General features: G+C 41.3%; 1 protein-coding gene across 1 annotated transcript in view; it reads right to left on the reverse strand.

Moving 5' to 3' along the window:
* Window positions 1–11387, reverse strand: part of LOC128266661 (uncharacterized) — a 74644-nt gene extending 63257 nt beyond the window's left edge. Inside the window, 1 exon segment of the mRNA XM_053003324.1 lies at window positions 10512–11387. Coding sequence (XP_052859284.1) covers window positions 10512–10653 — 142 coding nt within the window. The 5' untranslated portion in view covers window positions 10654–11387.
* Window positions 11388–15695: the final 4308 nt, after the last annotated feature.

Below are 15695 nucleotides of genomic sequence, written 5' to 3' on the forward strand. Positions count from 1 at the left end.
AGGCGAGCAGAACAGGGAATACCCTAAAAGCATTGGCTGCAAAAGCTACACCTTAAATATTAAACATTAATTAAATCTCACATAGAAAAAGTGTCACAATATTTGTGACTTTGACTTATCAAAACAGATACTTCCTATGTTAAAAATGTGTTTATGTAGGATTAGCCCAATTAGCTTGAATATAATTATTTAAAAAAAAAAAATGGAAAGAACACATAAAAAAATGCATCAAAAAAGTGCAGTCATCCAAAAAAAAAAAATGATGTAATTATTAAATGGTTTTAAAATTAAATGCAATTTCGATTTAATGAATATAAAGCAATGGAACAATAAAGTGCAGTCGTCCCAATAAAAAATACTGTAATTATTAAACGGTTAGGGCTTTAAAAATAAACGGTTGAAGTACAAATAAAGCTAATCTCTTATTTACTTACGGAATATCAAATTAATAAAACACTATGCACGGATACTAACAGTAGATTATTCAAAGCTCTGAAGTTTAGACTTCTTTGGTATTATATAGAACAATACTGAGAGATTAATTTTTCTTGTTATTTTAGTTTGTTTCCGGCACAAAGAAAACAAAGCTGCCTTCTCTTGTCCTCTATTCAGAGGGAATGAGTCAACTTTCAAAAGTCGAATGAAAAGAGGCGAAGAACATTGTTGCCGCAACACAATTAAATGTGGCAATTTCATATTTAGTTCTGCCGTGCGTGTGCGAGTGCGCGTGTGTGTGTGTGTGTCCTGATTAAGATGGCTGGCACACACACGAAAAAAAAAGGGGTCGGTTAGCTGGCCCAATTCCTGCCACGCCAGCCAGCCAGTTGAGTCCACAATTAATCTCTGCTGGGGGACAGTGGCACATCACACATATAAATGCCGGTGGAAGATGCATGTGGGTATTATTTTATGGCTCATGGTAATTACAGGTGTCGCTATAATAAATTATCTTTGAATTTACTGTTTGTCGTTCTCATCGTTCTCATCGTTGTTGTTCGTTGTTGTTCGTTGTTGTTCGTTGTTGTCGGTATCGTTATCGTTGTTGTTGTCGTTGTCGTTGCCATAGTTAATGTTGTTGCTGGCAGTTGGCTGTTCGTTGTTCGTTGTTCTTGTCACCGGAGGAGTCTTGTCAGAGGAGCCTTTGGCCAGGGTAGTCCATGGGTGTGAGAGTGTGAGCGGTGATAATTGGCTGGCCAACTGGTCCGGCTGTTGCTGTTGCTGTTGCTGTTGCTACTGCTGCTGCTGGCAGCTCACAGCTCACAGCTCGCATGTCCTGGCATTGATAAGCTTTATTAAAAAGGATAATGAGCCTGTGGTTGTAAGCTTGCGCCAGTGTGCGTGTGCCCGTGTGTAATGCGGTTTTGTAGTTTCATTCCAGTGTGTGTGTGTGTATGTGTGTGTGTGTGTGTGTGTGTATGCCCACTGCCCACGAACATACATGTGTCCATTATAAGTTTCGCCGTTGTTTACGAGTTGTTGTCGGCTGCCGTAGTTGTTAATAGTTATGAGTTAATGGAGTTTTTGCTGTTTGTTGCCTTCCGTTTCCATTATTATTTTCGGATTATTATGATTACTTTTGTTTGGCCGCATAATCAAATTAACTGAATGCGAGCCCTGCCACTTCCGCTTCTGTTGCTGTTGCTGACAAACAAGTTTATTTTTTTACACGAACTCATGCCCTACAAACACCCCTATAATTGCATAATCAAGCGCCTTTTTTTGCGGGGTAAAAATATAACTTTTCTCAAACGAGCTTTTGATGTAACTGATTTCGGTTTGATTGGACTGCATAAAGTTGTACGGATATATCGATCGATGGTGTTACAGATGTTGTTTGGTTTCCTTTTTTTCATACTCCATAACCTTTTGTGACTTACTTTTTAAAACGAAAGAGGAAAAGCCCGTAAGACAACAAAAAATGTTACATAACTATTTGAAACATTTTTAACACATTTTAACCTTTTATTTGGAAAATGTATTTACAGACCTGAAAGGTTGACCACACCAGAACTTCAAAGCCATAATCCATTGAAATCGGATTTCTGAAGGACTCAACTTTTACAGTTTGTGGCTAAATAACCGGACTTCAAATGTTTTATTAGAGTATAGGAGTGAGGAGTGAAATACCCTTTAAAATTTGTCGTCGTTTTAGTTTTAAATCTTCATAAAAGTTGTGGATTATTAAAGAGCTACCCTTCAATCCAATCTGCAAAGCCACTTACTTTCAAAAGAATGAAACAAATAGCAAGAATAAAAGGTAGCTGAAATCTATAAATCTACATTACGCTTAGTATTTCACATATATTAGAACACTTCGTAAAGCTCTCTGTTGTTGGTTGAAAAACATTTTCTTTGGTTACTCATTCGGCGGCCCAGTTAGTTTATCCACCTTTGCAGCCTTTTCCTGGCAGTGGACTATTGATTTTGCCGGTCTGCATGGGGGCGGTCTTGTTGTGTCTGCATTTCAACTGGAATTTAAATGGTTTTCGAACCCGAAATCCTGTCGAAAAGCACGTTTCGAATGCACTTCACATGCAGAAAATTCGCTTCCGTTTCTGGATTTTATGGACTTACGTCGCCGCTTGCCGTCTGAGTTTGCCGTTCGGGATTAAAGTGTCCAAGTGGGAGATGGTTAGAGGGGCACCGCTGGCAGTAGGTCGGTGGTTGGGTGGCTGGGCTCCCAGAGGTGGTTTAGCTGCTTAGTGCGGTTTGGTCAGGGGTGACAAGTACATGAAGCTGTTCGGTCTGTTTATACATGTGCTGAAACGGCAATTTAATGAGCGCTCCAGGCGAAATACTCCTTCGCCTTTAGCTTTGCCATTTGCGTAGCGGCACAGGACGAGAAGGACGAGCAGGACAAGAAGGACGAGCGTTCGCCTGCCACTCGAGGCAAGCAGGAAACGGAAATTACTTTGCAAACACTTTGCACCACCTTCGCACCGCTTAACCCCCGAGATCCTCGCGTGGCGAATGCGCTGCAGGAGTCAAGTGAAGTCAGGGAGCGTTAAGGTCCTGCTGCCTTCTTCGTCTTGCGTCATTTTCATTTTCTTCACGCTATTTCAGCCCTTTTTACGGCCAACGGCGGTATGAAATATGAATTGCGGTTACTTCAAAAATCTCCTTCGTTCGCCTGGCTATTTCGGAGCCAGGAGCCAGGAGCCAGAACACAGCAGCAAAAATCAACTGCATTTAACTTTGTTGTGCTTTTTCGTCCCTAGTCGCTGCTGCGGCACATTGCCATTTTATGGCTAAATCCACTTTGGCCACACACACACACACACACACACACTGAAACAGTAAGGAAGGAAGGAAACAGGACACGGCCAGGTGGCCAAAAGGGGGCTTCCACCTATGGCTTATTGAAACTTGTTGTAAGTTAAATTATGGCCGAAATGCTGTTGGCTGCTGCTGCTGCTGTTGCTGTTCCACTCCTCGCCAGCCAGCATGTAGTATGTGTGTGCGGGTTAAAATTACCTTTAAATTGAAAATTATTGTATGTGCGCGCGCTCGACTCGCACTCGAATCGCAGTTCCTCCAGCGTTCACCTGGCTAAAACATAAATTTCTGTGGTTTCTGCCGCAAATTGCGTTGGGTGTTGGCTGTTGGATGTTCGTTGGGTGGCAATGGAATGGGGCCCTGAATTACTTTTTCAATTTAAGACTCTCGTTCTCTCACTCAGCACAGCGGCAGGTAAATGAATTAATGTGTGGGTGGCGGAAATCTTAATTTATATTCATAAACATGAAGAGGCTGCTGGCAGAGGCAGAGATTTAGAGGCCAGGCCGAGTGATTGGTAGGAAGGAGCCCGCTCTGGACACCAGTTGTCCTATTTGTCCATTTTATATGGCTTTTAAAATGATTAAATTTCATTTGTGAAATATGCTCCTGTGACAGGCGAACAATCAGTGGGACAGCAGCAGAGAAGGCAGCAGCTGGCTATCGTTTTCGATTCGATTTGTGTGACATGTTTATTTAAACAGCACACTTTAAGTGCGGCCTCTTTAAGGATCCGCACTTTTCGGCTATAACTCCTGCTCGACGGCTGGGGTTCAAGAGTTTTGAACTTGGCACGCGTTTGTCGTTTCGGCAAATTGTCGTGGCCCCCCGCTTTCGAGAATTTCCCACTCCTCACGGGCTTGTTTGTTTGCCTGGCGGGCTCGTAAATAAATCATTTGATAACTTGACGCGCTGCCTTCCGCCCTCGATACTGACCAGCCCCCATCACCCACCCATGTGTCCAGTATCCTGAGTCCTGTATCCTGTGGTCAAAGCCTCACCTCAAGCGACTCTGGCGACTTGTCCGCCGCCACAAGATATTGTGATTTATTTGCTTTCGCTTGGCTGTGACGTGACGCGACGTGGGGCAGTATCGATTGGGTATGGCTTTACGACATACACGGGAAAATATTTAAGATCTATGCTGTATGGGTACTTCTTCTTGGTTTTTATGATCGCTACTTGCAGGCTTGACTCTTTGCAGTGTAGTGAAAAGCTTTCTTTTAATAGTATTAGGGCAATCATTCAATAATATATTTTTTAAACAAATCTATAAAGTTTCAAAAGTAACAATTATGTTTATATTTGATTTTTCAGTGCTGATGCAATTTAAATAAGATTGAAATATGATACTATTCTAATAGGAATAGTATAAATAATAACTGTACTTTCAATCTAAAACAACTTCGTTTTGATGTTCTTAAAATTAGTTACCTATAAATGCAATTGTGTTTGAGTAATTTAAGATCTAATCTGGTTAAGTAAAATGACTTAACCACTTTTTTTTAAAACCGGATCTACTTTTATTAAGATATTTCCATGTGGTAAAACATTTTTTATTAGTGCATTCCTTGTTCAGCTGGCTTACCAATTTCCAGTTGCCACTTTGTTGTTCTGGCCTTATCTGCGCAAACTTTTGGTGAAACGCAAAGGGAGGAATAGCAACGGCAAAGCGTCGTTAATTTTTACTGATACTGCGGGGGTAAAGTAAAGTTCCAACAAACATTGCTGGGGCAACCGCTCGCAGTTCGCAGTTTCAATTATCTAAGTCCTCTCTTTCATGTGGCTGCCGACAACAATTTACACTGGCTTTTTGGGCGGACCGGCACGCCAAATAGTTGGAAATCCTCCAAAAATAGATTTCCTCTGTCGTGGTCGAAAGACGAATGCCAGCCGGTCTCATCTAGGGAAAGGCGAAAACTTTTGCCAAAACATCGAAACGTTAAGCAGCCCTGCCGGTCGTAAAAAACTCTTTAAGCTTTTCCAATGCAAAGTTAAGGCAACAACAAGGTTTTCCACTTAGACTTTGGGGTAGGGGATTGGGATCGGATCAGGTGGCATACGCCCGCTGTCATAACCGGATCAATAGAAGTCAGGTGCAGCCTGGCAGCTGAGCCAATCAGCTATTAATAGAGCTGAGAATAAGCTTAGACGGCAGACCTATGAGGGAACCGTTCAGGTTTCAGCACACATTCGCTTGACCCCCAAGAAAGCGGACAATTTTGTATTTATAATCAGGTTGAAACGGAGACCTAAGCCGAGGAGTCTGCTGCTCCCTTTATACCACCACCTACTACTGGCACGGGGATTAGGTATTTGAAAAGTTTCTGACCCAAAAGGCTTTGGCATGTGTGTTAAGGCATGAGGAGGAGGAGGAGGAGGAGGAGGAGTCGAGTCCTGTGTCCGGACTTCATAGACAGAGATATATCTGCTCTGTCCGGATTTTGTTTGCCTGACTTTGTTGCCACTTGCCAACAATGGCAACCTGTGTCCCTGCCTTCGGATTTGCCTATTTGCCTGAATGCCCATTATCGTCATCCCCATCATCGCCATCAGACCCAGCTTGAGCCTGGGTTTGAGCCCCTAGCCTAACCCCTTTTTGCGTTTTTGATCTATGCCCCAAAACCCAATGCCTGAATGCCTGAATGACTGAATGCTTCACATCCAGACAAAAGTTTACATTTCGCCACAAAGTTTTCGGTGGCTCTGCCACTCCGGTTTGCCCCATCGCCGCTCAGTTGTCATGGCAATTTTGAAAGGAGATATTCAATTTGGCTGGCTCCTCGTCTCCACATAATACTTGGTAAGCAGTTTGAAGTTTTAGGGCCACTTTAAATGGCCACAAATTGATGCCGGAATGCCGATGGTGCAACTAATTTGATCAAATTAACCCAAGCACTCGGTTCACTGCATGAAAATGATCAACTCATTAACAAATTTCGAGTTAGACTTTTAATGGGAAAATGTGTATAAAGTTTTGATTTATTTCTGCCCCGTCTGAAATAATTGAAGTTGACAGTATTATTCTTAACGAATGCCAACGGAAGGCAACAAGGGACTTAAGCCTCTGAGTTGGTAAAAATTCAAACAATATGGCCAAAAGCTCATCAAGCGCATCAGTGGGTCTTAGCCTGGCCCAAATCTGACAGCATCTTAGCCGGAACGAGGAGCAGAAAAGCCGGAACAGGAGCTGTGGCTGTGGCTGTGGCTATGGCTGCCACCAAATCCATTTTGGCAGCCAGCTTGCTGAATGCAAGGTAGTGAAATTTACAATTTAAAATGCATGCATAATGAATGTTGTTTGCTGCCAAAAGACTTTCTGCAGGGCAGTTGGGGGGAGAAGAACAAGACCATGACCTCATCGCTCGCCCCAAAGCCAAAACACCCCCCTATTGCCATTGGGGTCGCCCCCAGCCTCTAATACCCCTTGGCCATGAAACAAGCAAACGCAAAAATACACACAAATAACAACAACTCAACTGGGTCGACTCAACTTCAAATGCAGCTGGAAAAATCCCTAATCTGTGCGAAATTAAGTAAAGCATAGTGAAATTGGTAGATGCAATGGGAATAAAGAGAAAAATAGTACAGGTATTACAAAAGCTATTATAACACCGATAACAAAGTTTAATAGTAAAAATATAATTCAACAATATATTTAAAATATTTATTAAAATTAAATAATAGATCTTATTATAAAATCCAATGCATATTAACTTACATTATTTAATATTAAAATATTTTAATTAATGTGAAAAGTATTGTATTAAAATCGTACAATTAAATATGGTTTAAATTTTAATTAAATTTTCAGATGTTAAATTCCGAAAAGTCGAATAAAAACATGTACAATATTGTAATATTGTCATGTTTAAAAAAAAGTTCTAAGCACCGAAATCGCTTAAATTCAAAACGAAAAATATTTAAGCTGAGTACAAAATAAATTACCATGTATTTCTTTCTGTGTGGGGAACCGAGAGTAAAGGGTGGAGGATGGATAGGAGCTGGATGTGACCATGACTGGCAGCTGGATAGATGCTTCCTTTGGCCTTTCCTTTGTTTTTTGGCTTACTTTGCATTAGAAAAGCACCAAAATCCCGTGGATGAGGGTGTGTTCCACTATTCGCTCCTCCTGTGGATGTGTGTATGCACATATTTGCTCGACTTTGTTTGCCAACACACACGCACACACATACACACACACACACAGGAGCAGCCACAAGAAGCACAACTACTGTTAAAAAATTTGTGCATAATTTTGCTAGACGAAAATATGCTTTGGTGCTTGAAAGGCGAAAAGCAGGGAAATCGATGACAGGACACATGCCAAGGCACACTCCCGCTGGGATCCCTCTTTACACTTGCTTTGTTTGCAGATTAAGCTGCCGTTGTTGTCGTCCTCGTCGTCGTCCTGGTGCCACATTTCCGGCACCCAGAGTATTCCCCATTCTCATCTGCATTCGCAATTGAGCTCCAAATGTTGCCTTCTCTAATTTAATTAGCCGCGTGACGCAACTGGAAGCTGTTTGCAATCAGGCGTCGCACACATTCGCCTTTGGATCTGCACACACATTCAAGTTGTAGCCACATCCACCACCACCTCACCATATATATTTACATGTGCGCAATATTTTCATTACGTGCTCGGTACCTTGGCAACCACCAGCGACAAGTTTTTCCATATTTTCCACTCTCTTCGCCACGTAACTGTGTAGAACGCGATTTTCTTTAATTGTTGAACACACGTGACCACGATTAATGTGTAGTTAAACGCATTTTCAGATACTTTATACCCCACCCAAGTAGTTTTATTTCCCAATTTTTACAATTGGCATTACAGTTTTATTAACGCTAAAAATCGAAGTTTCTGTTTGCAAAACAACATTTAAACTTTGTTGTCAGAAAAACAAGTAATTAAAAAATTTAAGAATTTCTCATTCAGACCCTTGGATTTTTAGAGGGGTATAAAACAGTACTACGTTTCCTATCACAATATCGATGTAACTAAACCTGAATCTGTTACCTGGAGCTGGTTTGATTAGGTCTTGGTTTTCATTATTTTAGTGTGCCATTAAAAGTTGCCTTTCGAACTTTTTTCCGATTTAAACTTTTCGGATTACAAGGGGGATGGGTGATACAGCTCTAATCGCCATTAAGAGTCAGCTGTTCGCAACCACTCACACACATGGCATGATACTCCTCCGACTGAAGCACATTTTTAAACACATTCCAAAATTGAAAAGTCATGTTGAACGTTTTTCGACTGCTGCTTTTTTGGCCAGTTTGCATGATTTGTATTTATCTGGGCAAGTGGAAAGCTCTTATCGGCCACTGTTGAGATAGGGGAAAACTATCGGTTTGATTACTTAAGAATTTGGTCAATGATTTCGAATAAAGCCCAATAGTTGTCCGAAGTTCAAATGGCAGAAAGGGGAGGAGGCAAGGATTGTCCAACTCTCAGAGCCGTAATAAATTTCCGCCTGCTTGAGTGCCGCAAACACATACGTACATTCGCTTTGGGGCATGCATACCATACGTGAATAACTCCCGACACCATGATGTCCTGGCCATTATCCTGCATATAAAGTCGTTCATTTCCTTGTTGTTTTTGGGTCATTCCTGCTTTGATTTGACCGTTGTCGTTTTCATTGCCAGTGAGCCAGTGAGCCGGAGAGTGTGTTTGCCAAGTCCCCATACTACTGCACCCCGCAGTGTGTTAAGCCCATTGTATTGCATACATAATAAATTTTATGAAACGTAAACTTTTATTGAGACCAATTTTTGTCGCTGCCATAAAAGCGAACATGAACATGAAAGGAAAAGCTCGTTCAGATCGAAGCGAAATGTTTTATTTATAGCTTTGGTTCAATTTGGAAATTAATTTCGCATTAACTATTTTTGGGTGCCGAATTAGAGGAGCCAGGGCAAACACAAACAGCGATATTGGAAATGCTCATTGGGTAAACAACAAATATTGTGAGTGCTCCGCCCTTGCCCTCGTCCTCGCTGGGAACCAAAAACATTTCAAATAGTTCGAATTAGCAAAACAACACACAAATGGAGAGCAAATAAAGAGCAAATAGAGGGCAAAGACAAAACACAAACACAAATAATGCCCCGAATTCGAATTTGCTGCTGTGAATGAAAATATTGCAATTCAAACGATGCGAGCTAAAACAAAACAAAGCCAAATAAAATGAAATGAAAGGGACTTTGAACCGTGCGACCGAAATCAAATGACAAACGCAGGGCCCAGCTGATGATTTGTGATGGACAAATAAAAGAAATTCTACATGCCACCCCCCTTCATCCAAAAAACAACCAAACAAAACTATCATTGACGTTTGCCTCATTGTTTTGCATGCCGAAATGTTTTTATGGGTGTGCTAACGCTGCGTATACATAATCCCCATGTGAACTTGGCATTAAATTCGTCATTTTGATTAGGAACGCAGGCCAATTGAAATAAAAATGATGGAATGACCTCTTTAAATTAAAACCAATTGGTTTCAGTAATTGCCTTAAGCCTCTCCTGTGATCCCCACACGATTATCGGATTACACTTGTGAGGAAACAACATTCAGGATAATGGCGTTTGCATATTCATAACACGCAGTAATATTTATTGAAAAGATGCTTGTTGTTCGTGGCTCACACATTTAAAATTCAACAGCGAAGCTGTAAAATGCCTGAATAGTTAATGAAATAATGAATATATATGAGTTAACAGGCTGAACGGCTTTAGCGGCTTGCAACCGAGTAATTATATTTCAATTATATGGTGAGTGCCCCCAGATCTCCTGGTGACCCAGATCACCTCTAGAGCTCCATAGCTTCTCGAGAAACTGTTTGCAAAGAGAGCCAACTCATCAGCCCACGGCTCATTAGCAGGGGTTGCGAAAATAAGAGCAGCCAGACAACTTGATTGAACTTCAATGAGCTCGAAGATGCCTGCTCCTCGCAGCTGAAGATTAATGCTAATGTGACAACTTAATCGAAAGCCATTTACAAGTCATGTCAAGTGGAGAGCAGTGGCTCTGTGAGCTCGTTATTATGACAGGACCTCGATGTAGGCTGAAGGAGAAGCAAGGGAGCAAGGGAGCAATGACGACGACAAATCCATAAAAAAGCACGTTAAATATTTGCATTAATTCCGGGCCTGGCTGATAAGTCGGCGATGCTAACAGGAAACCGGAGACAGGGGACAGGAGACAGGGACTGCTGTTGACACTTACCCGGCAAACATGATGCGACGGCGATGCCGATAAGGAGCAATAGTTGGCCCATCCCCGTCCTGCTGCTGCTCCTTGTGCTACCGCTGCTGCTGCTGCTCCTGCTCCTGCTGCTGCTGCTGCTGCTCCTGTTTTGGCTGCTCATTTTGCTAAAGTCGTTTGGCTCTTATCACTAAATGCGTTACTTTGTCAACGACCCGACTTCTCGGGCTGTTTTGTGTGGACGTTTGGTGGGGCTGGCTGGCTGCTTGGCTAACTTTGACTTTGACTCTGACTTTTACTGCACGACTCACTCGCTTTCGCACTCGAATTTCAGTGTTCACGGCTCAATTTGGCGTGTATCAGTCAGATGTGTTTATGGCTGGGCGAAACGCAAGCGGCGATCTTGCTGTTGTGCATAAACAATAAAAAATATAGCAAAATGTAGGCCCGAACTGTCATGACAGAAATTGAAACACGAACTGCGCCAAGTGCTTTGTTGCTTGATTACAAAAAAAAAATGTTATTCGATAATAGATGTTTGATAATTGATACTCCTTGCCAAGTTTTGCTAGAGCGAATTGAGTTTTAAAGAAACTGGAAGCGTGAATCCTTTTTGGATGGATATTATTTTACGTTTCGCGCCTCTCGTTTGTTGATGGTTTCTTGTTGCTTAATCAGAAATTTACACAATCCACAAAAGGATGAAAGAGCAGTGAAAATTTCAATCAAAACTTCACTCTTTTTTATTTCCCGCCTCTGTCTGTCTTTTTGTTTGTTTTTTTTTTCGTTGTTTTTGTTTTTTTGCTTTTTAGCGCTCGTTAACTCTAGCGATTCGTTTCGCGTCTTTGTTTGTTCCGTTTTTTGTCTTTTCACCGCTTTTTGTTTTCTCAATTTTTTTTTGCTCAATTTTTAATGCAATTTCCACGCTTAACTGACCTTTTTGCCATTTCGCTTGTTATTCTTGTTTCTTCTGATTTTGCTGTTTCAGTTTTTGCATTGCATTTATTTACACGAAATGCACACACACTCACTAACACACACAATTTCGCAGGCGACCGGAAACAGACAGAGACAAAATATGTACACAATTTGCAGCGCTCTCGTTCCCTCCCGGCGCATGCACAAATTCAAATTACTTTGGCCGCTATTCCAGTTATGGTTATCGCCCGCCTTGTTCAATCCAGCAAATCAGATCTGAGCAGAGCGCTCCAGCCGCTCATCAAGTGGCTTTTGTCCTTCTCGAGGACTAGGACTCGCTTCTGGACTGGGGATCTCGGTCTGGACTCCGTCAAGAGTCGAGCCTTCGCATCTTCTTCATATATATCTGAAAAAAATGAAAGGATATCGGGTTAGAATGTTTATCTTGAAATTTGTTTCATTTTTATGTATTTTGAAAAGTATTTATTCATGTTTTTCATAAATCTTTAAGTCTTAAAGAATTTTGGGTTAGAACGCAATTTTTGGAATTTGATTCAATATGTTTATCTGTTTGATTTAAAAAAAATATTTTCTATTGTTTTAAATTTTGAGTAGAGATAAATGAATTTGCTTTTTTTGGAAAGCAAACTTTATAATTCCTACATATTTGATGTGACCTTAGACTAAACGAACATAATTAAAAGTAACCCGATTTGTAAGCCTGTTTATTTTCCCTGTGGATACATATTTCCTTTTCTAAGAAAACGAGGCTTATTTTTGTGGCTTCTGCTAAGAGTATAAGAAGTAGCTCCTCATTTGGTATTTTCTTTGATGGTGCTTGGGGGCTTGTGCATAAATTATAAGCACATTTGGAGATTTATCTCTTATCGCCGTTTACTAAAGCCGAACGTTAAGTGAACTTTGCCGGATGGCATTGTCAGACGAATAATGCGTCAACTACGCACCTAGAATTTTCATCTCCACTGCCTAAATGACTGACGTGTGTCTGAGTTCTGAGTTGTGAGTTCCATATCCTCAACCCTCACCCAATGTTCAGGCCTTTGTTCCTTGGCTGCAGCCATTATTATGCTTTATTTTCCGCTTGACACCTTTGGGCTGCGTTGCGCATTTCCCTTCTGCACCCACTGAGTATTTGTGCTCACCCACGTGGCATTTATGTGCGACTCTTTTTCCCATTTTCGCATTCAGCGTTTTTCCCCGGTTATTCCGACCTGGCCGAAAGCCTTAGCCAAGGCTAAAGCAACTGCCCCAAGCTGCGGGCAGATAAGGGGGTATTAGGAGCGGAAAGTGGGAGGTGGGAAGCTGGAAGGGTTGTACTCCTTCTTATCAACATGCACGTCGACGTGAGGCAGAGACGTCATGTCGTCGTCTGAATTGAAATTTATTATTCTGCTTTGTCGTGCATGTGTGCGAGGACCCAACTTTTTACTTTTTTTACACAAAAAAAAAAATTGAGTACTTAGCCGAAACATAGATTTTTAAAATAAATTTGTAATTAGAAAATGTTTATGCTTAAATATTTAATTAGAAATTTCTGTCATATGTTTATGTGTGCTTGCCCCCATTTTTAAAATAGATTTAAAAAGGGAAAATGTAAGTTCTTTAAAATTTATTGGAAAGTTCTTTCTTAGAATCTTAAAATATTGACATTTATTATGGTAACGTCTTAATAAATACGTTTATACGTATATTTTCTATATTTTAAAAAGAAATTCTACCTGAATTTAGAAAGATTATTCTTGAATCCCAAAATGTAATATTTTAAAATTTCCTGAAACTAAGACATATTTTGTTTTAAGTGCACACTTCCTACATTTAGCAATCCCCCTTGGCCCCAGAATTTTTCAAGCAGTTTTGTGAGTGCCTGGCACTTTTTGAGGTGGCCACGTCTGCGTGTGCCCCCACCAATTTCCCCTTTTCAAGCATTTAATATTTTTCATTTCTCCCGACTTTTATTTTCTTTTTTACTCAGACATCCCCAGTCAGTGCTCGCTCGCTTTTACTTTTGTTAATTGCTTTTCATCTGGGGTAAGCTGGAAAAATGTCTGGGGGCCACCTTTGATGTGCGACCTTTCATTGAGTTGAGCTTGTTGTTGGTGCTTTGGGCTCTCGCACTTAGGGATATTGTTCACATGTCTCAATTATCCTTTTGATTTTGTACACATGAAAGCGCCCTCCGAAGTTTTGCGCTTTTGTTGGTCCAATTTCAAAGAAAAAACCTGACCAAAGGTTTATGGGGTCCCCCATATTGCTTTACAGGTCAGTTATTATTAAAATGTTTGTATATCTCGTTTCGTGCACCCCAAAAAGCAGGCAATAAAATCTGCATATTTAAAACATTTCTATGCGGATTATGTGCGGGGATAAATCGGATCTTTCCTGAGAAACAAATGCCAAAATAGCCGTGTCCAGCTGAACAAAAAAATGGCATGAAATTGTACTTAGTTTGTTTTCCTGTTTCTGCTGACACTGGCCTTTTTTGTGGCTTAGCACGTGGGAAAAAGTGAAGTGAAGTAAAAAAGGCGCAGACAAAACGAAAGAAAAACAGTTGGAAATTATGCAAAGATTGTGTGTGCAGAAGGAGGTGTTGGTATGGGGATCCTGATTGCGGGATCCTTGGATTCCAGATGGAACGGGCAAGTTAACTTGTCGCCGTGGTCACGACTGCTCAACAAAGCTGAGGTGAGGTCCTGGACCAGGAGAAGCCTTGAGCCGGCGAATAGGACCAACTTTAGTCGAGTGACATGTAAATCTAGCCTCAGGCTGCGGCCACGGCAGCTGCTGTTTGGCTCCCTGAAAAAGAGTTGCGGGCAAAAAAACAGCACCGAGATGATGATGATAATGCGGTCTTTCCAGAATCACTCACACCCACAATTCCCCTCGCCTGGCAATCTCACCGCCCATTACCAGCCACCATGCCCAGGAGCCACGTTTTCCTTTCTGAAAATCAGTTAAATGAGTTTGTTTACATGTTACGCCGGTGTGGCTTTTTTTATGCCGACGATTTCCATCCAAGGGCGGTAAAACGTAATAATAACATGAAAACTTTACAAAGCGAAAGACAAAATACTCTTGGAAAGGCAGCTGTCTTTAAAACAGAGATATTACCACAGTGGTATTTTATGTTTGTTTGGACAGCAAAAATGCAAAATGCAAGAGAAAGACAGGTTTTTATGAATCTCTATATAATAAATTTAAAAATGTAAGTCAAAATTTAATAAACATCAAGTATTTTGAAGAACTTGTGTGTCGCAGATACTTGTCACTAGTATGTACATTTTCATAAATGGCTAAAATAAATATAAATTAGGTATTCCGTTTTCAGCACTAAGTTTCTGAAACTTGAGCTCTTATGTTTTCTTTGTGGGAAGCTCAACACGTATACCCTCTGCAAGGATATAGTATGAAACGAAAATACTTTAAGTGTATGCAAAGTGGCGGCTGGCAGGACCTGAGGAAAGGACGACTATAAAGGACCCAGGAAGCGACGCGACATTGTCTGGACGCCGTTTTTCTGCGGAAATGAACGTGGGGGAAAGTCCCCATACAATTTACTTTGGTAACTCGATATACGAAGAAGTCTGAGTCGCAGGCCTAAAAGTATGCAGCATATAATTTGCGTTTGTTTGCCACTGCTGCTTGCTTTATGTAATTTGCATGTAAACATGTGTTTCGCGCTCATGTGAGTGTTGGCCTTCTGGCAACACACACACACACACAAGCACTCAAGCCCTGCACTGCTGAAAAAATTACGCCCAACAGACCAACAGCCCAACATCAAATGATTTTGTTTAACATATTTTGTTATTAAGTGTGGAAATGTGCATATTTTGTTCCGCAGTTTGCAGGGGAGTTCCCCTTACTGTACCCCTTTTATAATCCCTTTGCTGTTCGTGCCTGCAGTAAATTTCCGTTTGCCATCTTTTAGGACGAGGCAGGCAGACCTGGCATACTTCACTTGAACTTTGTGTAGCGTGAACTTCTTAAATTATTGGCCTAGGCTCTCTGTTATAAATAAATTGCAGGCAACCGGGCCCACAAACGCCCACAAAGTTCAGTTTCGGCAGTGGCAGTTCTCCCAAAGGGCTGGCAAATTATGTTTTGCCAAGTTCCTAACTTAGTTTGCGGCCCGATTCGACCTGCTGCCTTGCCTTTTGACAATTGACAGTTCGATGGCTCGACGAAGTTTTACCAATTAGCCCTGGCTCAACGCCCCGTTTCCCTGCGGTTTCTTGGGTGCATATCACGTGCGTCTATTTGTTTGCT

Source organism: Drosophila gunungcola, chromosome 3R (genome assembly GCF_025200985.1).
Source record: "Drosophila gunungcola strain Sukarami chromosome 3R, Dgunungcola_SK_2, whole genome shotgun sequence".
NCBI classification, from domain to species: domain Eukaryota; kingdom Metazoa; phylum Arthropoda; class Insecta; order Diptera; family Drosophilidae; genus Drosophila; species Drosophila gunungcola.